Source organism: Desmodus rotundus, chromosome 6 (assembly GCF_022682495.2).
Source record: "Desmodus rotundus isolate HL8 chromosome 6, HLdesRot8A.1, whole genome shotgun sequence".
NCBI lineage: Eukaryota > Metazoa > Chordata > Mammalia > Chiroptera > Phyllostomidae > Desmodus > Desmodus rotundus.
This window is the reverse complement of record NC_071392.1, coordinates 90,013,793-90,033,711: the sequence shown is the minus strand read 5'-3', so window position 1 is coordinate 90,033,711 and position 19,919 is coordinate 90,013,793. Positions and strand designations below refer to the sequence as shown.

Sequence of the window (19,919 nt, the reverse complement as noted above, 5' to 3'; positions counted from 1 at the left end):
GGGCGCTGGAGCCAAACAGAGCCAGGTTTCAATCCCAGTTTGCCAAGTGTCTCAGGGCCCATAGAGAGATGGGCAGGGCCCAAGGGCCACAGCCAATAGGGGGATGGGCACCCAGGAAGAGATGAGAGAGCCTAGTAACACAGGTTCACAACCGGGCTGGTGTAGCTCAGTGGGTTGAGCGCAGGCCTACAAACCAAAGGGTCCCCGGTTCAATACCCAGTTAGGGCACATGCCTGGGTTATGGGCCAGGTCCCCAGTGGGGACACATTAAGAGGTAATCACACATTGATGTTTCCCTCCCTCTCTTCCTCCCTCCTTTCCCCTCTGTCTAAAAATAAAATACAATCTTTATTTTTTAATAACTTCTTTTTAAAAAGATTTATTTTTAGAGAGAGAGGAAAGGAGGGAAACATCAATCAATTGGCTCTCGCATACCCCCAACTGGGAACCTAGCCTGTAACTGAGGCATGTGCCCTGACTGGGAATCGAACCAGCAACCTTTTGGTCTGCAGGCTGGCGCTCAATCCACTGAGCTACACCATCCAGGGCTTAAAAAAAATGTAATCTTTAAAGAAAGAAAAGAGCCCTCGCGCTGTTGTAGCTCACTGGATTGAGCACAGCCCTGTGAACCAAAGGGTCGCTAGTTGGATTCCCAGGGCACATGCCTGGGTTGCAGGCCAGGTCCCAAGTAGGGGGTACATAAGAAGCAACCAACACTTTGTTTCTCTCTCCTTTCTCCTTCCCTTCCCCTCTCTCTAAAAATAAGTAAAATCTTTTTTAAAAAATTAAAAAAGAAAGAAAGGAAAAAAAGAAAATGGCAGCACACTGTGGAAGGCACGGTCTTTTAAATACTACTACTTTAGAAAACTGAGTCCAAGAGGCGCATACGGCTGTATTCAGTTTTACAACCAACAGGTGTTCTCCTGTTACAGGCCAGAACGAGAGCTGCTCCTCCAATGTCACAGCCACTGGCCACAGGCGGCTCCGGAGCAGTGGCAATGCAGCCACTCCAAAAGGAGAGGTGCTCGGGTGTGAAAACCAGGGCGGAATTTGAAGACTTTGTATGAAAAAAAAAGTAAAATATCTTATCAAAAATGTTGATTACATGCAGAAATAATGTCAGGTATATGGAGTAAATAAAATACAATATTAAAATCAGCCCTGGCTGGTGTGGTTCAGTGAACTGAGTGCCGGCCTGTGAACCAAAGGGTCACCGGTTGGATTCCTGGTCAGGGCACACGCCTGGGTTCTGGGCCAGGTCAGGTTCCCAGTGGGGGGCATGCGACAGGCAACCACACATTTATGGTCCTCTCCCTCTCTTTCTCTCTCCCTTCCATTCTGTCTAAAATAAATAAATAAAATCTTTAAAAAAAATACATTAAAAAATCAATGTCGCCTTTTTTTTACTTTGTTCATATGGCTACCTGAACATTTCAATTTGCCCTTACAGTTGTGAGTACACAGAACACAGTTTACTCCTGTACTATTACTTATTAACTACTGTATTATTTTCCATAGGAACTGTAAACCTACTTTTGCCCCACCCTGTCTGTGCTGATTGAGAGGAAACACTTTAATCAACAGACCAGCGATCAAATTAAGGCAGTCCTGGTGGCTGTGTGACATGCCCTTGTGACAAGCTGCATGGTTCAGGGTCCAGTCCGTCCGCTGAAACCTGGGGCAACTCCCGACTTGGCACTCCTGCCCCGGGGCCTGCAGCGCTACGCCAACGGACCCCAAACTCTGCGCCGGAGGAGACACCCGCGCGAGGCACCGCCCCCGCGCCCGCCCCCGCCCTCGCGCATGCGCCCTCCCGCGGTGCTCCCTGCCATCCTGCAAGGCTGCATGGGCAGCTAGTTTATGAATGGGAAACCACAGCTGCCACATGTGAGCACTTCCTAGGGGCTGGCGCTACTCTAAAAAGGCTTCGGGATTCATCTAACTTCCTTCCTTCCCCCATCTACACCACAAAAGGAGTGCCTGTGAACCTCATTTGAGCAACCAGGAAGCCAAGACACAGACAGGTTAAGGTCCCACAGCTCCAAGGGGTAGGGCTGGTGTTCAGACCTACGCAGCCTGGCTCCAGAGCTGGGACCGTCACTGCTACCCCACACAGGCCCCGACAGAGGACGAACGACACCCAGACTTTGTTCCACCACAGCACCCAATGTAGAACCGTCTAGAATAGTCCAGAAGCAATAACCAAGCAGATGGTGAGGGGGGCTCTGGAGTGATGGAAAGGCACCAAACCTTCACAGCTTTTTACCAAAGGCTTCTGTGACTTCATTAGGGGCAGTTGAACAACAAAAAATAAATCCTCGTGGGGCCCTCCCTGGAAAAGACCAGGCAGAGGAGGGCTGGAGGCAGCCCCCAGGATCACGCGGGAGCCCCCTCCCCCTACATGTGCAGACACACGCACCCCGAGAGGCTGTGGTTGGACTCACATCCCACTCCAGAGCTTTGCCTCCGGGTGTGCAAGCCATGAAAACATCAAATTACCAGCAGAAGAGAAACTGCTGTAGGCAGGCACACCTACGGTGGCAAGGACAGGCGCAGACAGAAAAGCAAGAGGAAAAAAGATACACACTGTAAAGAGGCACAAAACCAGCACGGGCACCTCCCTCTGGGACCAGGCGGCGTGGGGCCCAGAGAAGAGCCACCCAGGATGGCGCTTCCCTCTAACACACAGAAGTGCACGCTTTAGAAAAATCGATACTAATTGATTCAAACTGCGTCGCACGTAATAAGAAAAAGAGGAACAAACCAAGAAGAAAATGAACAAAGAATATAAACAGAATTAAATAAAATACAAACAACAGGTGGTCTCTGCTGTGGAGCTGGGAGGGACTTCCAAGAGGGCAGTGTGGCCTCAGAACCAGCACACGGGAAAGTTGCATGGTTTCCTTCTTCTCGGGACTCTGTCCAGAGGAAATAGCCGGATGAATGTGGAAAGATCCACATCCTAGGAGATGCATGTCAGTCCCTGACACGGGGCACCACACAGCCTCCCAAAATGACGAGCATTCACTGGGCGCTTCCTGTGCCAGACGCTGCTGGGAGCCCCTGGCACACCTGGCAGGTAGCTGATATTATTACCCCTCCTTCTCACATGAGGAAACTGAGGCACAGGAGCTGTCCCGTCTCTACTCCTTGAGGGACCCCAGGCAGCACATGGCACAGAAGCCTTGCTCCGCACAAGCCATGTGCAGAACATGGCCGTGGTGGAAGCCCGCGCTCTCTGGACGAGGGGGACCCAAGGCCAGAGAGCAGAGAGAATCTGAGCCAATTCAGGCACTACAGGGCAGGGCTGGGTCACCGTGAGCAGCACGGAACGACCAAGAAGGCTCATTGAGGAAGACAGGCCTGAGGGGTGTGCACACGTGCATCTCGCCCAAGTTCTCACAGCCAGTCAACGGCAAAACAGCGAGAACCCAGGAATCCTGACTCCCTGTCAGCCTCTCGTGAATCTGTGGTTCTCTGGTTCCCCTTCTCTGGCCAGCACTTCCCACAAACGCGCACCCCTCTTCCTGGGAACCGCCAGGAACCTCAGGCCGATCACAGAGGAGCAGGCGCACGCCAGACAGCCAGCACAGGACCTCTGGAGGGAGGCGGGGCGCACACCTTTCTTCTACTTCCCTGCACTTGTGAATCTGTTAGGACAAGCAGGCGTTATTCTTGTCATTTGAACATCTATTTAAACTTTAACAATGTTTAAATACTTTGAAGTGTTTCTTGATCAAGCATCTACTCTGCACGCCGTCCACACCCAGGCTGCTCAGGGAAGGGAGTGGCAGCCCCGAGAGACTCCATCCTGTTGGGGAATCGAAACATCAGCCGACAGTTACGGCAGGAAAGAACCGCCCTTAAGTTATAGTCTAAACGTTTCCAAAAGGTAAACTCAAGGGCAAAAGCATCCTTGAGAGACACCTAAGGAAGGGCTGACCAGGGTCCACCCGGCCCCCATAGCTCCTTGGTCCATCCAAGAAGGGGAAGAGCCAGACCTGGAGCTGGAAAACCAGGGGAAGCCCCTGGTTCTGCCGCCCCTTGTGTGGCCTGGCGGAGGTCCCCCTAAGTCCCAGGCTACCTCGTTTGCAGAGTGAGGATGACCCATGCACACTTCAAGAGTCTGTGGGAGAAGAAACGGTCACCTGTAATGCTGCAAAAGCCTCATGACAATCTCCGGCAGGCAGGCAGGCAAGAAGAATGCTAATCAGTGCGATTCCGCATAGAGCAGTGTCTCCATCACCAAGCAGGTGTCCCGGGTCACCTCCCTTCCCCACTTCCACAGCCTGGTGCTCAGCCCCATGCTCCAGGACCAGCAGCCTGTCCCTGACCCCCTGGCCTGCACAGAGGAGGTCAGCTAGGGTCCGGAGGAATGCAATCTGGTTAAATTGATTCAGAGTCACCTGTATATTAAAAAGAAAACGAGTACAAGCCAGAGGGTCCAGGTGAGTGTTTAGGAGATGCTGAATAGCCACCCAGAACCTCTCAGGGCCTGGTCTGCCTTCCCCTCCCCCAGGGCTCAGCTCCCCCAAGCAAGTCCTGCTTTTCAGGAAGGGCATGTTTGCTTCCTCCCCTCCTGAGGTTCTGGGGGCTCACAGTGCAAGAATGTGGTGAGGGCTCTAGGAGCCCACTAATCGCTTCTAACTCTGCCTGCTCACCCTCTGATCCACCCAGCCCAGCACGCCGTGGCCAACAGTGCATGCTCTTCAACTCAGCCCATCTCCTGCAGGATTCAGTGCCATCTCGAGCGGCCGCCTGGAACGTGGCACGGTGCAAATGGATAATAGAGGATAAGGCATTCCAGCTCCCGAGCCAGGGTCCTCCTGCCCGTCCCCGGTGGACTCGGTGCCCCAGCCGAATGTTCCTTGGACGCCACACTATACTTTCACCCTCCCCTGCCACCTCTGCAAACCGTTCCTTTTCTGGGCCCCCCTGCCTGCCTCTCACAGAGTACATAGGGGCAAGGGCTGCCTTATCAGTATGGTGTGTCCCACCTGGCAGTGAAGGAGGGCTGAATGGAAGGGGGGGGTCCCCTCCATGCCGCCTGGAGGAAGACAGTAGTTAGGTCTTTCCTTCCCTCTCTTGTGACCTTAAGGAAAGGGGTCTGGAGGAGTCTTCTCCAGTCTCTAACTTTCGCCCTGATTTTTTTTTTTAATCTGAGTTTATTCCTGCCGCTCCCAATCCCGTCTGGCCCCTCCCACAGGCTGATCCATTCACCCACAGCTGGAGAGAGAAACCACAGCCCTCCTTTCCCTTCCTTCCCCTCCTTTCTGCCTTCCAGGGAGCTGGGTGCAACTGGGCCACACAGTAGGAGTCACCTGAATAAATAAATGTATCTGGAACAGGTGAGGCTCCCCTTGGCCACCAGCACCCACACGGACATCCTCTTTTTCAGAATTCCCAGAGCTCCTCTGTGCCATGTCCTAAATAGGCAGCTGGCCCCCCACCAGGCACTCCCTCCCTCAGCCAGCCAATTACTGGGATGGCCCAGGAAGTTCCAAATGCAGATTCAGATCCCAACATCCAATCACACGCCTTGGAGGAACCTCAGAAATCTGTACTTAGCAGGTCCCACAGGTGAGCATCTGCACCAGGTTGGAGGACACCCCCTCACCCAGGAACTGCAGGACACCCCCCTCACCCAGGAACAGCAGAAGGGATACAGCTTCACTCAGGATACAGCTTCCCTGTCTCCCAAATGGATACAATTCTTCTCTCTGCATCACAGGGCTCCTGCCGGGATCTCGTGACAGGACACAGGGGCCAAACTCTAAAGCCCCAGGCAGGGCTTCTAGGAAGAGTGTGGCTGCTGAGCCCCAATGAGCCCCTACCCCAACATGCCCGGCCACAGCTCAGTGTCCCCCTCTCTAGAATGAACCAACAGGAAAACCTTCCTTAGAATGGGACCAAGCCCCGAGCCCACGGAGGCAGAAAGAAAGTGCCTGCAACAGTGAAAACAAGACAGTCTGTCTCTGGAATGCTCCAAGGAACTTTGCTTTAAAAAAAGACCCTAACCCTGGCTGGTGTGGCTCAGTGGATTGAGTGCTGGCCTGCGAACCCAAGGGTTGCTGGTTCGATTCCCAGTCAGGGCACATGCCTGGGATGTGGGCCAGGTCTGCAGTAGGCGGTGCACGAGAGGCAACCACACATTGATGTTTCTCTCCCTCTCTTTCTCCCTCCCTAGAGGAAACAAGGAGGACGGGAACCAGTCCCGCAGCTGACAAAGCTCAGTTCCTGTATGTAGTAGTAGTCATGAAGCACACCCACGGCCGCAGTCCACCTCCAGGCCCTCCCTGGGGACCTGCAGAGTTCACGCCTGCTTGCCCTACACTCGGGCAGATCTGGGGTGGGAGGACACATCTTCTCAGGGACAAGCCCGCCTTTCCAGGGCGCCTGCTAGGACCCCGAGGGCTGCTTCTCCCAGCAGCTCACGGGGCTCCTGCTCACTTGGCCCAGCTCCCCTCATTCCAAGTGTCCAGGCCGTCCCCTATCTGGCCTGGGGCGCAGGTCCTCTGCAGCCTGCTAAGGCACAGCAGGAGACCCAAGCAAGTCCCTGGAGCTCCTTTCCCTGCAGGATCCAGACTAAAGACCTGTCTCAGGCCTGGCCCCATCCCTGACTGATCAACTTGGATCCCTCCCTTCCCTGGGCCTCAGTTTCCCCACCAGGGAGGTGAGAGCAGCTCAGAGATCCTGCACGTGGTGAGGCTTCCAGCCCGTCCCAGCCCCTGGCTACACTTCTTTCCTTCCTTAATACCCTGGGGTGGACATGTTTTCTCTCTTTGGCCTTTGTTGGGAAAAGGAAGTTTTCAAAACAGCCCGTCTCCCCTCCAATGCTGTCCTTTGAAACCCCACACAGCTGAATGTTCCTCAGCTTCCTCCTGCCCCAACCAAGGGGTCAGAGGTGACCAAAAGAAGCAGAGAGAAGACAGGAGGGCGAGAGGCCACTGCACTTCCTCAGTCGTCCGGCTGCATCTCAGGTCACCTTCACCAGTCTGTCACCAGAGCGTGGCTTATCACACACCAGGAAAATGTCATCCCTTCCCACTAAGAGGCTCATCCCTAGTAAATACAGCATCTGCTTCCCAGGCCAGGAGTATGTTTATGTAACAGCCGCAACCCAGGTCTGCTGGGCCCTGACAGGGGGGGCCCCGTCAGGCCCAGAGTGAGCAGGGAACCGCCTGAGAAGCTGCTCCCCTCCCTCCACCAAGAAAGAAAGTGGGGACGCTGCTTTGCAGGACAGCAACAATATGGTTTGGCAGATGGAGAGAGGAAGGATACAGGGCAGAAATTGGAGAAGGAGTTTTCTAGGGTGTTTTTTTTTTTTTTTTTTGATGCCTGCCTACAGCAGAAGAGCTGGGGAGACAGGAGTGGGAAAGCAGGGGTGAAGTGGATAAGAAAGATGGGTTCCAGGAAAGAGGCTGGAAAAAAGAGGGGAGAAAGAAAGAGGCAGGAGGCCTTGCCAAGAAAGAACAGGGAAGCAGAGACCAGGAGAGCTGAGAGCGGATGCGTGAGGAGCGGCTGGGCCGGGTGACAATGAGACATCAGGTCCCAGGATTCACAGGGGCGACACCAAGCTTCCAGGCTACATGGGAACACGGGGCACTTCCAAACCACAGTGAAGAAGTTGGCCACAGGGGACCTGCCTGTTGTGCTGAACTGTAAGACTGAGAAAGCCCAAGTGCTTCCGGTAATCTCCGCCTGCACATCACAAGGAGATGCCGGCCAGAGGCTTCCTGAGCTGGGGGGTGGGGGAGGGCTCATCGTGTTAGAGGAAGCCCAGATTCCTGCCTCACCCTGCTCTGGGAAAGGCTCTGCGACAGATGTCTTCCCTCACCCCTTCTGTGGCTACCCCGCCAATCTCTACACCAAAAGGGGTGGGGGTGGGATCTTGGAGCTGATCTGGGACTTCTCTGACTTCCTCCTGAGGACACTGTAGCTGCGGGGAATGGCCGCTCGCCCGGCCCGGCCCTGCCCTGCCCCACCCCTGCCCACCCCTTTGGGCTCCAGGAGAAGAAATTGGTCATCTCCTCGCTTTGGGGCCCCAGACCCACACAAATACCATCTCCAGGTCCCCAGCCACAACAGTGATTCAGGCCATTTACTCAGATCCATGTTAATGAGGTTTTTGGGTTTGTTTTTTTTTTTCCCTTGTCACCTAATTAGTTCAAAATGAACTCAGTCAGCCCTGAGAGGAAAGGAACTGGAGAGGGCTGGGGGAAAGGACAGAAAGGATGTCACAACAAAAGGGCAGGACCCCAGGTCTAATGGGGTCCTTTACCCCCAGAAGGCCCTGTGCTGCCTCCCCGGGTGACAGGGGCCTCTGAAAGCAGAAAGGGGGCGTTCAGGTGAGGAGCCCCCAGAGCCACACGCAGAGGGGAAGGGGAGAGTGGGGCCCTGACTGGCCTCTGCGCACAATTCGCTGTCCTCAGCAAAAGGCCTTGCAGTCTCCCTGAATTTCCACTGGGGCTGAACCCACCACCTGCTGGTGGGCGTCCCCCTTCAAACGCAACCACAGGAGGAAGCAGATGGCCCAGGGCGAGGCCCATCTGCCCACTGGGCACTCAAAGGTCACCATGCCACAGGGATGCCTGTGGGTGGTGCCGGCCCCCACCGCACCAGAGTTGGACGGAGGGGCATCTGCCAGCGGCTTGCTCCCGCTTCCTCTGCCCCTCAGTAGCTGAAGCCGAGGGCCCAAGGGCCTGGAGAAAGTACCACTGAGCAGCACAGGGGCGCGGGGTTTCGGTGTCCCTGGAAGTCGGTCAGCGCCCTGCAGTCCCGCGCCCACCAAGCAAGAGGCTCCCTAGAAAGCCTTGGCGGGTCCAGCTCGAGTGGGACCCGGCGAAGGCGGGATGGACCGTCCGGCGCCTCCAACGCAGTCGCATTGCCCAAGCCCGGAGCCAGGCCAGGCCCGCCGGGCCTCGGCAGCGTGCGGGATGTGCGTCGGGAGAGGGCGCCGCGGTGAGCGCCACCCTCCCCGGCCCAATGGCGCTGGGACCGGGATGGGTGCCATCTACTAACGGGAGGCTCCGATCCCCCGCCCCGCCGCGGGGCAGAGGCCGGGCAACGGCTTAGATGCCTCTCTCGCAGCGGCCCCACCTCCCAGCCCGCCGAGGCCCTCCGCCGCGCCCACCCTCCCGGGCCTTGCCAGACGAGATCTGGCCCAGCCCCCCAGGAATCTCAGCTCCTCCGAGCGTCCCCCCACCCCCCAGAGAGACACTACCCTCAAGCCCTGCAGCATTAAGGACAGAAAACGTATACCCAGGCACGGGACCGGCCCCTAGCCCCAGAGTGTCCCCAGACAAGATATGGCGAAACCTGGACGCCGGCTCTGCAGCGCGGGCGTTCAACAAACCGCGTGGCCCGGACTGAGGCGCGCGGGGACCCCAGACGGGGATAGCGTGGCCAGGCCGGACCCGCAGAGTCCCCGGCCGTCGCCGGAGGGGCCGCCGCCCCCCGGCTCCCGCAGCCCCGGCTCCGCTCACCCTCGATGGAGATGACGTGCTCCCGGATCTGGTTCTGCAGCGCCAAGTCCTCCATGCGCTCGATCAGGTCGTAGATGGCGTAGATATTGGGATGTACGGACTCGAAGCGCTGGATCTCGGCCCGGATGGCCGCCGAGTTGGAGAGCGCGAACTGCTGGGGGGGCCCGCCCGCTAGCTGGGGCGAGGGGCCGCCGCCCCCGGACCCCGGCCCCGCGCCGCCGAACTGCCCGCCGCCCCCCGCGCCTCCGCCGCCGCCGCCACCGCCCCCCGGCGCCGCCAGGCTCGGCTGCTGTTGCGGGCTCTGCCCCCCGCCCGCCTGGAAGTTCATGGCTCCGGGATCGCGGGGCCCGAGGCGGGCCCGGCCGAGGCCGGGGCGGCGCTGCGGCGGCGGCGGCGGCGGGCGGCCGCGCGGGGCTGGCGGGGCTGGGACTACGGAGCCGGCGGCGCGGGGCTAGTGCATGGGGCCGGGGGCCCGGAGGCGCCGCCGCGCACGCTGTGGCCGCCGCTGCCGGGCGCTTCCAAGCGCCGCGATCCCGCTGCCTCGGAACAGCCTCCAGCGGCAACAACAACGGGACCGGGAGCGCGCGGCCCTGGCCCTCCCCCCCGCGTCATGCGCACGCACCGCCGCCCCCGCCGGCCCCGACACACACGCAGCCCGAACCCCCCTCCCCGCCGCCCCCGCCCCTCCTGCGCGCGGGCGCCAGCGCCCCCGCCCCTCGCTCGCAGGCTCTGCAGCCTCCACCCCCGAGCCGCGCGCCCCAGCCCTGGAGCTCCGGCCCCTCCCACCTCGCCCTGGCCCTTCCGTCTCCTCTCCTGCCCCGACCGCCACCGCCGCGGGGCGACCGCTCGCAGGGGACAGTGGCCCTGGCCTCCTCCGGCCCGGCTGTCATTTTCGCCTCTGCGCTGATCTGGGTGGGGTGTACGATCTCTGGGCACTGCCCCAACAGTGCCCTATGCCTGTGGGTGCTGATGAATGCGCTTGATTGGCCAAGGAGGGCCGCCAGCCCAGGCCCTGCTGCGCCTCCCTTACATGGCCCTGCCTTCAGTGCGGCACAGGGTGCCCTGTGCCGGCCTGGAGGTCATCCCTAGAGACCACCCCTTCCCCGGGGTTCTCTCTCTAGCCTCCCCTGGACTCTCCACGGCCAGCTGCAGCACAGAGGCTGAAATTTTTTCCAGTTCTCTTTGAGAGCTTCATTGACGAGCGCCCTTGGAAATGGCACTTTGAACAACATTCCCACTCCTGTCTTCCAGCCTCTCCTTGAAGACCCTTCTGCCGAGCTGGGGAGGGCTCGCTGACCATGCCCAGACCCCACAGGTACATAGACAGAAGAGGAAGGAATCAAATATTACATCTTCTTCCCAAACTCATCCCATTCAGGAGACGCCAGAGCCCACATAACTGTCTTAATCTTCTGTCTTCACCCCTTTGTCCACCCGGTGTTCCTGTCCACTCCTCCTAGGGCCAGAGAGCTCCCTTCGCTGTCCCAGTCCTCTGCGTGCGCACTGCCAAAGCTGTCTGCAGTTCTGCCTGCCACCCATCTCACCAACCTTTCCTCAAAATGCAAGAGGCGGCTGACGCAGGACCCTGGCCCACTTTGCCCACACAGCCTGCCAGGGCTGCCTGCCCCCATGTCCCCTGGCACAGGTGACACATGTCATCCTTTCGGTGCGCACTTCCACTCCCCAGGCCCAGCTGGGTCTTTTCCCAGCATAAAGTCCCTCCCCACTTATCTACCCACACAGCTCTGCCCCAGTACCAACCCGGTCACCACTCCTCCATTTCGTGTACCTTCCAAAGCACGGGGTGCAAGTCGGGGGCCTCCCAGCTCATGAGAGATGTGTATTCTACCTGTTTGACCTTCAGAATGTCTTCTACACTCTCTGGGCTTCATCTGCAAAATATAGTGTTTGAACAGAGCACCCGATGCCCTGTTATTCGAAAAGCATTGTCTAGTATCTCTTTTAGATGCTTAATTAGAATCCACTGCAAAAAGTTGCGACCAGGCACCTCCCAGGGGAGACGCTGAGGCTGCAGGGCTTCTGCAATGCGGTGCCCGGCAGCCCGCACGCACCTGCTGCAGCACCGGTGTGTTTTCTGTAGGTGTCCTCCTGAGGTGTGTGAGCCCCATGGGGGCAGGCACAGCATCTTACACACGCCCGGGATGTAGTACACATTTAACATGTGTTTGTAGAGTAACGAATTGGAAGGAGGGAGGAAGCTAGGGATAAGTTGGTTTTGTGGGCTGTAAATCTGAACTGACCGGCCCAGGCAACACTTTGAGTACTTGCTCCCACAAGTAGGCATGTGCTATGGGAACGCAAGCGTACGTTACTTTATAAATCAAGATTGGCCAGTGAAATCCAGAATGTGACATCTCCGTGGCTATAGGAACCCAGAGGAAGGAGGGAAACCCCACAGAAATGAGCTGGCCGAGGCCAGGCTGGGGCTCAAATCAACATCCTCTGCACAATAACACGCTAAGGACCCAATTTCCAAGCGCAGATTTGAGGGGAGGGAGTGTGCTAATACTAGTTGAGCAAATATCTCATCTGTACGTAGTTCTCACACTTATTTAACAAAACACCTATTTCTTATGAGGGAAGTCTTCGGAATGAAGAAATTTAGGTTCAAAGAAATTCAATAACGAACTTAAGGTCATTAAGGGATAAGGGATCAGCATTGTGTCAGGTTCCAAAGTCGACGCTTCCTTCACAGTCTTGCAAGATCAAGGCGGAAGAGGGGACCAAGGAGAAAGGACAGCCCAAGCCGCAGCGGCCAGCCCGGGAGAGGAGTATACTCAGCCAGACTGCTAGTGCAGCCCGTGGTAACTGGGCTCTGGACTGCAGAGTCAACTTGGAGGACCCAAGGTGCCTTCTGGCGTTCACCTGACGTAAGAGTTGACCGAGCCATCTGAGTTCATCAGAGCCCGCGTCTCGAAACACGGGTGCTCTGACGTGCTCCAGCTGACGTTGGTTTCTGCAGTGACAGGTGCCCTGGCTGCTGGCGCAGGGTGGGGGCGGTAGGGGGGACGGATCCTGCTGCAGCCCAGACTTTTGGAGGCTGTCACAACTCCTAAACCTGCCCCGCCCGCCCCTCTGCAACCTAAGAGCTCCGGAACCAGTTCGCCGAACCCCGCTCTTGGGTCCGCAGGGCTGCGGGAGGGGACTGCGTTTGGCCCGGACTACAAGTCCCACAATGCTCTGGACAGCGGCGGCGGAGAAGGAGGGGTACCCTCAGGTGTCTGCGACCTCGGCGCCTCCCGCCCGGAAGTGCCCGAGGGTCCGCTATGGAGCTGGCGGAGCCCGGCGGTGAGTCCCCGCGCCGTGACCGCGCCCACCCCGCCTCCCCGAGCCCTAGTGGTCACCGCTCACCCTGTCCCGGAACCTCCCGTGCCCTCCCACGTATCGGGGGGCGGGAAGATGGGAGGGGTGATGGAGGAGTTGGAGATAGGGAGGACGAAGTCCCGGCTTCCCGGGAGGGACCTGGGGTCTAGCAGGACGCCGGGTTTGGAGAGGCTTCTAGTGGAGGCGCGGGGTCAGGCCGCCTCGGGGTGGGGCCAAGTTGGGTGCGGGGCGGCAACCCGAGGAGATTCCAGATTGTCAAAGGGCGGAGTTTGACGTTTAGGCTAGGGAAGCCCAGGGAAGCCTAGGGAAGCCGTCCGTGTGGGCGGGTGGGGTTTGGGTGAATGGTAAGGGGTAGGGAGGCACGGCCTAGAGGCCCTTTTCTTCCCTCACGGAGAAACTTTAGCGACGGAGGAGGAGATAAGCTTTGGGGTAGATAAGCAGCTTTGGGGTGGGATTGGTGAAGGAATAAACTTTGAGATGAAGTAGACCGAAGAATAGGTAGGCTTTAGGGTGAAGCTTGGTGGGGTCGAATTGAGGGGAGAGGTTGCTCAGAAGGTCAAGGCCCTTATCGTGGGATAGGGGTCGGGGAACTGAGGAGCTGGTTGAAGGTCTAGAACTCAGGCTACAAAAGTTAGGACCTGGAATTTGGTGATGGGAAGAGCACGTGGGGCAAGTTTGGGGCAACTGAGAGGCAAAGCAGTCTGTGCCCTGGGCTGGGGCTTGGGTCAGGGGCAGGAGGAGTGAGGAGTGGGAGTGGGAGGAGTGAGAAAGCAGTCTGTGCTCGTGGGAAGCTGGGGTGGGGTGGGCTCAGGAGCCTGTTGAAGTTCAGAGAGCTGTTGGTCCCCGTGAGCCAGCCCCTCAACTCCTCATGGGTTCTTTGTGCCTCTCCAGCTCAGTAGCGCAGCGGCCAAGGCAGGTGCCATGGCCCTGATTGAAGGGGTGGGTGATGAGGTGACTGTCCTTTTCGCGGTGCTTGCCTGCCTTCTGGTGCTGGCTCTCGCCTGGGTCTCAACACACACATCGGAGGGCGCTGACCCACTGCCCCAGCCGTCAGGGACCCCAACACCAGCACAGCCCAGTGAAGCCATGGCGGTCACCGAAAGCATCAGAGGGGAGGCCCTAGAAGCTGAGACCCCCAGTCTGAGACACAGAGGTCAGGCTGCGCACCCAGAGCCTGGCACAGGGCTCCCAGCAACGCCGCCACCCCTGGACTCCACCCAGGAGCCTCTGGTACTCCGGCTGAAATTCCTCAACGACTCAGAGCAGGTGGCCAGGGCCTGGCCCCACGACACCATTGGCTCCCTGAAAAGGTAAGTTGGGATGAGGAAAGGAACGAAATGTTAAAGAGTGGGTGGGGGTGATCACAGACCTGGAAGAGCCACCGAAGACACCTGAGACTCCCCCCTCATTTTACAGATGAGGGGACTGACGTGTCCAAATCACACACCATATTGTTCCCCTGTAGCAGGAGGGGGCCCCTTCGGGGGCTGTGACCTGGGTCACGGGTGGCTGGAGGGCATCGCTGAAGGGTGGGAGTGTGGTTCTGGGCAAGGGACTAGGACTGCCTGAGACCCGCTCTATTACCCAGGTCCCTCTCTCCTCAGGAGCCAGTTTCCCGGCCGGGAGCAGCAAGTACGGCTCATCTACCAAGGGCAGCTGCTGGGAGACGACGCCCAGACGCTGGGCAGCCTTCACCTCCCTCCCAACTGCGTTCTCCACTGCCACGTGTCCACGCGGGTCGGTCCCCCGCACCCGCCCTGCCCACCCGGGTCAGAGCCAGGCCCCTCCGGGCTGGAAATAGGCAGCCTGCTACTACCCCTGCTGCTTCTACTTCTGCTGCTGCTCTGGTACTGCCAGATCCAGTACCGGCCCTTCTTTCCCCTGACGGCCACTCTGGGTCTGGCCGGCTTCACCCTGCTCCTCAGTCTCCTGGCTTTTGCCATGTACCGTCCGTAGTGCCTCCACGGGCTCTCAGCAGTGTGGCTGGCGCCTCGGGACCCGGCTCCCGACCACAGGGCGGGAGCTGCTGTCTGCCCAGGCCCACCTCTCCGGCCTGGGCCTGCCTCTTCCCGCTACCCTGGAGCCCAGCCCTGCGCCGCAGAGCACTCCGGGGACAGGTGGAGGCCTCGCCCTGCGACCTCCACGGCTCTGAGCCGTCTCCCGGGGCTGCTGGCCCTCAGCCGCCCCTGACACTCGGTTCCTCCGGGTCAACCAGCTGCTGTCGCTGCCTCGGCCCTGGGCAGAGCGGGGCCACGCCCCTGGGCCCAGCTTAGTGTTCTCTTGCCTGAGGACCCAGCCACCTCTAGGCCCTAACTGCGCCTCGTGCTGATTTGGGGACCCGAGGACCGTGGCGGGGTGGGAGGGGCCGAGGGCGTTCCCGGGAATTTGTGCAGATTAAACAACTGTGAAGTTTTCACTTCTGGTGTGTGTCTGAGCGTGTAGCCCCACGGGGGCACGGGGCCCTTGCCGACGGGAAGAAAATGAGTGCGGGGCACCGGCCAGGCCCTCCGCTCTGCCCGGCCCTCGGGGGCCAGTGCCGCACAGCCCTCACCTTCCCTCCGCCTCGCGCCCCGCTCCTCGGCCCCGCCCCTCTGTCCCAGGCGCGCGCGTGCGCGCTTCCCGGAAGCCAGGGGCGGGGCTTGCAGCTCCCCGGCGCGCGCAGGGTCTGACGGGAGCCACGTCTTTGCTGGCTGAGGACTGAGGCGATTGGCGTCCGGGGGCTGCTGGGAAGATGGCGGACTCGGTGGCCGGCCGATGAGGAGGCCGCGGGGGGAGTCCGGCCCACGGGCTCCGAGACCGACTGAGGGAGCGATCTGCGCGGGGCCTGGGGAGTCATGTAGGGGGCGGGCATCTGCGGAGCGGGCCGCGGGAGGGCGGCGGGAGTTGGTGTTGGCGACCGTGACCACGGTCTCCCGGAGTCCCCGGGCTGGGTGGGTGTGGGGGGCCCTGACACCGCCGACTCCGCGCTGCCACTTTCCCCCTGCGCCCTCGGCTTCCACGGGCGCCCTCCGAGGTGGGCGCCGCGTTCTCGTTTCACAGGCGAGGAGGCTTAGGCAGAGAGACGAAGCCACTGGTCCAAGGTCACGCAGCTGGTAAGTGGGAGCACCCAGCATGGAACCCAGGACCGTCCGGCTGCGGAGCCCCCGTGCCGCCCACCGCGCCGCCGCCGCCTCCTCCTGCGGGAGCGGGAGGTGGTCGGGGGTGGGGAGCGTGTCTCCGGGCCGAGCTGGGCTCCAGGCTGGGTGCGACCACTAACCAGATTCGTGACCTCGGGCTTAACTTCACCCCTTCTCCTCTCTGGGTCTTGGTTTTTCCGCCTGTGAAGTCGAGGTAATGCCAAGCCTTGCCTACGCCCTCGTAGGCGTGTAAGGAGAGTCGGAGGAGATAACGCATGTGGAATTGCTTTATAAATATCCCTGCGCTGAGACCACTGAAGGATTGATCGCTGTGTCAGAGCGTGGAAGGGGGCAGAGAGAGGGGCTGGTGGGGAAGGGGACCAGAGCGATCCCCAAAAAGGGTGAACGTGACTCTGGCTTGCTCCCAGGCCCCTCTGAATGGGGAGTGAGGTGAGGAATAGAGAGCACGCTTTTCTCCCCTTTGGAGAAAACCTCACCCCCTTTTCTGGGACGCCCCTCAGGGTCTCCATCACCCAACTCCATGCTTCGAGTCCTGCTTTCTGCCCAGGCTTCTGCTGCACGGCTGTCTGGCCTGCTGCTGCTCCCACCTGTGCAGTCCTTCCGTCTGGGGCCCAGCAAATGGGGGGACCGGTCTCCTGGAGGAGCCCCCCATGCAAGTGCTGTGCAGGGGCTGCAGCGGCTTCTGGAACAGGCGAGGAGCCCTGGGGAGCTGCTGCGCTGGCTGGGCCAGAATCCTACCAAGGTGCGCGCCCACCACTACCCGGTGGCACTTCGTCGTCTGGGCCAGCTCTTGGGGTCTCAGCCATGGCCCCCTCCTGTGGAGCAGGCCACACTGCAGGACTTGAGTCAGCTCATCATCCGAAACTGCCCCTCCTTTGACATTCACACCATCCACGTGTGTCTGCACCTTGCAGTCTTACTTGGTGAGGAGGGTGCCTGGGGGACGGGTGTTAATGGAACAATAGAGAAGAGCAGTGGAGGACCCGAGATCACTGACAATTCACCTCTTAGGCCTTGCCAGGCATGGCCGTACCCTGACACACTGCTGCTCCCCCACATCCGCAGCCAACGTCCGGAGTCACGCAGCATTTGTTGCAGCTTAGCTAGGGTGCTACCCCAGGTTACTGCTACCACAGTGCACTGGGAGCCACCACAGTTTGTCACCGTTCACACGAGATGAGAACGTATTTGCCATCTTTGTGTAAGACCTTCCCCACAGGCTGTTCTGATCCCCTAGTTGACATGGTATTTCACACTACACTATAGCAAACCCTCCAGCCCAGAAAACAGATGAGAGAGGTTGGGAAGCCACGAATAGTCCCAACACGAGCAGAGCAGAGCAGCTCCATTACCAGAACTGCCTTTGACCCTCTCCCTCTCAGGCTTCCCGTCAGATGGGCCCCTGGTGTGTGCCCTGGAGCGGGAGCGAAGGTGCCGCCTCCCTCCGAAGCCACCTCCCCCTCTGCAACCTGTCCTTCGAGGTGGGCAAAGGTTGGAAGCTGCTCTGAGCTGCCCCCGCTTCCTGCGGCATCCACAGCAGCACCTCATCCGAAGCCTGGCAGGTGCTGTAGGGGGTTAAAGGCAGGTTGGAGGTCAGGGGCTGATGAGGCATGGGGAATGGCTAAGGTGGACACTAGTCTGGAGATCCGGCCTGAGGGTCCAGCGTGATACGCTGTCTTCCACAGAGGCCAAGCCTGAGGAACTGACACCCCATGTGATGGTGCTCCTGGCCCAGCACCTGGCCCGACACCGATTGCGGGAGCCCCGGCTTCTGGAAGCCATTGCCCACTTCCTGGTGGCCCAGGAAGGCCAGCTCAACAGCAAGGTGGGATTGCCTCCCATGCTTCTCAGCTACCATCAGTCCCAGCCCCTGTCCAGCTTGATTGCTGCATCCTGCAGCGAACAGCCCAGCCGGGCCTTGTGCCCTGGGTTCTCCAGCACCCGGCACATGCATGGCTCTCTGCAGTTCTCCAAGCACTCAGCTTGTCTGAGCTTCACCGATCCCACTCCTTTAGGCCTTCAGGGCCGGGCCCCACGGCGCTGTTCCCTCCACTTGTTTGGTGATTGATTGCATGGGTCTCAGGACACTATGCCATGAACTCCTGGTGTGTGTCAGGTAGAGGGATGCTTCTGCCTCTGTGATGACATTCTAAGCTTGCAGGCCAAGGGTTCTGGAGCATTTTCGTGTCGGGTGATGGCTGCTCTCCCTCCACAGGCGGTACAGAAGTTGATCCTGCCCTTTGGGCGGCTGAACTACTTCCCCCTGGAACAACAGTTTATGCCCTGTCTTGAAAGGATCCTGGCTCGGGAAGCAGGAGTGTCCCCCCTAGCCACTGTCAACATCCTGATGTCACTGTGCCAGCTGCAGTGCCTGCCCTTCCGAGCCCTGCACTTTGTCTTTTCCCCAGGTTTCATCAACCACATCAGTGGTGCGCAGACGGGAAGGGACCCTGAGGGCTGGTGGGCAGGGGAGAGCGGGGTGGGGATTTGCAGCCCAGCAAGTCTTAGTCCCTTGCCCACAGGCACCCCTCATGCCCTGATTGTGCGGCGCTACCTCTCCCTGCTGGACGCAGCCGTGGAGCTGGAGCTCCCAGGATACCGGGGTCCCCGCCTTCCCCGAAGGCTTCAAGTGCCCATCTTCCCCCAGCCACTCATCACTGACCGTGCCCGCTGCAAGTACAGGTGGATGGGGCAGCTTGGGGAGGGAGGGGAGCAGCCTGGAAGAAGCAGAGTAGAAAAGCCAAAGAACTGGGACCTGTTTAGGCTGATGCGCTCTCAGGAGTCATAAAGAAATGGGCCTTGAACCCTTGCTGGTGTGGCTGCATGGTCTGAGTGCTGGCCTGTGAACCAAAGGGTCACCAGTTTGATTTCCAGTCAGGGCACATGCCTGGGCTGTGGGTCAGGTCCCCAGCAGAGGGCGCATGAGAGGCAACCACACATTGATGTCTTTTTCTCCCTCCCTGAAAATAAGTAAATCTTAAAAAAAAAAACAAAAAAGGGAGACAATGAAGGCATCTGCCCAGGGTCACCCAGCTGGGCGGAGACCCCCGGGCCTGTCCTCCTGCAGTGTCCCTCTTCCCTTCCAGTCACAAGGATATAGTGGCGGAGGGGCTACGCCAGCTGCTGGGGGAGGAGAGACACCGCCAGGACCTGACTGTGCCCCCAGGCTACTGCACAGGTGAGCTCCAGGTGGGTGGGCTGGCGCTGCACCGGGTGACATGGAGCCTTGGCTAAAAGCCAGTGGCCCCTCCTCTCTACCCCCAACCCCTTCCAGACTTCCTGCTGTGCGTCAGCAGCTCTGGCGCTGTGCTTCCTGTGAGGACCCAGGACCCTTTCCTACCATACCCTCCCAGGGCCTGTCCCCAGGGCCAGGCTGCCTCTCAGCCCACTACCCGAGATGCCACCCAAAGGTAAGGGAGGAGGGCAGGAGGGCCTCCCTTGCTTTCTTGGACGTTGACCCTGAGCGACGGTCTGTTCTCTGTACAGGGTGGTGCTGATGCTGCGTGAACGCTGGCATTTCTGCCGGGAAGGCAGGGTGCTGCTGGGCTCACGGGCCCTGCGGGAGCGGCACCTGGGCCTGATGGGCTACCAGCTCCTGCCGGTGAGAGCCTCCCCCACCCCTCGTGACAGAGACTCTGTGTGTCCCCACCCCCACCCCCAGGCTGGTGGGTGACCAGCTGCCCTGTGCTCGCAGCTGCCCTTTGAGGAACTGGAATCACAGAGAGGCCTGCCCCAGCTCAAGAGCTACCTGAGGCAGAAGCTCCAAGCCTTGGGTCTGCACTGGGGGCCTGAAGGGGGCTGAGGGGTGCATGGGGTTGGGGGGTTCCTGATGGCCCCCTATGGGGGTGGACGATTTGCACTTTGGCTCGCTGTTTTGTTTTCCATTAAAGTCCCTTTCCTCCCCATCACACATCTCCTTTCTGGGCCCCACCACCTCACAGAGACACAAAAG

General features: G+C 59.5%; 3 protein-coding genes across 8 annotated transcripts in view; 2 read left to right on the top strand and 1 right to left on the bottom strand.

Moving 5' to 3' along the window:
- The window catches only part of AGAP3 (ArfGAP with GTPase domain, ankyrin repeat and PH domain 3), a 51,014-nt gene extending 40,908 nt beyond the window's left edge, over positions 1 to 10,106 (bottom strand). For 2 of the 4 annotated variants that reach the window (XM_024564454.3, XM_045198690.2), the window contains exon 1: positions 9,486 to 10,106. In XM_024564454.3, coding sequence (XP_024420222.3) covers positions 9,486 to 9,813 — 328 coding nt within the window. In that variant the 5' untranslated portion in view covers positions 9,814 to 10,106. The remainder of the gene's footprint in view (positions 1 to 9,485) is intronic. The other 2 variants (XM_045198686.2, XM_045198689.3) reach the window with 1 other exon arrangement.
- A 2,537-nt stretch (positions 10,107 to 12,643) lies between these two features.
- On the top strand, positions 12,644 to 15,246 carry TMUB1 (transmembrane and ubiquitin like domain containing 1). The gene is made up of 3 exons (XM_024564519.3): positions 12,644 to 12,794; positions 13,722 to 14,140; positions 14,435 to 15,246. The coding sequence occupies exons 2-3, from the start codon at positions 13,752 to 13,754 to the stop codon at positions 14,784 to 14,786; spliced, it is 741 nt and encodes a 246-aa protein (XP_024420287.1). The 5' UTR covers positions 12,644 to 12,794; positions 13,722 to 13,751; the 3' UTR covers positions 14,787 to 15,246.
- A 258-nt stretch (positions 15,247 to 15,504) lies between these two features.
- On the top strand, positions 15,505 to 19,867 carry FASTK (Fas activated serine/threonine kinase). Of its 3 annotated transcripts, XM_024564475.4 has the most exons (11): positions 15,526 to 15,666; positions 15,870 to 15,922; positions 16,468 to 16,890; positions 17,350 to 17,529; positions 17,653 to 17,792; positions 18,183 to 18,396; positions 18,490 to 18,649; positions 19,054 to 19,145; positions 19,242 to 19,377; positions 19,454 to 19,568; positions 19,662 to 19,867. In XM_024564475.4, coding segments are annotated over exons 1-11 (1,623 nt in total). In that variant the 5' UTR covers positions 15,526 to 15,664; the 3' UTR covers positions 19,770 to 19,867. The 3 variants fall into 3 exon arrangements, with proteins under 3 accessions (XP_024420242.2, XP_045054636.1, XP_024420243.1); XM_024564474.3 differs by lacking the exon at positions 15,870 to 15,922 and having other exon boundaries at positions 15,505 to 15,666; XM_045198701.3 differs by lacking the exon at positions 15,870 to 15,922 and having other exon boundaries at positions 15,511 to 15,666; positions 16,468 to 16,709.
- The last annotated feature ends 52 nt before the right edge of the window (positions 19,868 to 19,919 follow it).

What these genes read in the sequence shown, in the direction of transcription:
- TMUB1 (XM_024564519.3), top strand. Translation starts at nt 13,752, where the DNA reads ATGGCCCTGATTGAAGGGGTGGGTGATGAGGTGACTGTCCTTTTCGCG. An exon ending in ACCATTGGCTCCCTGAAAAG is followed by an intron (nt 14,141 to 14,434) that starts GTAAGTTGGGAT and finishes CTCTCTCCTCAG; the next exon opens with GAGCCAGTTTCCCGGCCGGG.
- FASTK (XM_024564474.3), top strand. Translation starts at nt 15,585, where the DNA reads ATGAGGAGGCCGCGGGGGGAGTCCGGCCCACGGGCTCCGAGACCGACT. An exon ending in CGCGGGGCCTGGGGAGTCAT is followed by an intron (nt 15,667 to 16,467) that starts GTAGGGGGCGGG and finishes GACGCCCCTCAG; the next exon opens with GGTCTCCATCACCCAACTCC. An exon ending in AAGGCCAGCTCAACAGCAAG is followed by an intron (nt 17,793 to 18,182) that starts GTGGGATTGCCT and finishes CTCCCTCCACAG; the next exon opens with GCGGTACAGAAGTTGATCCT.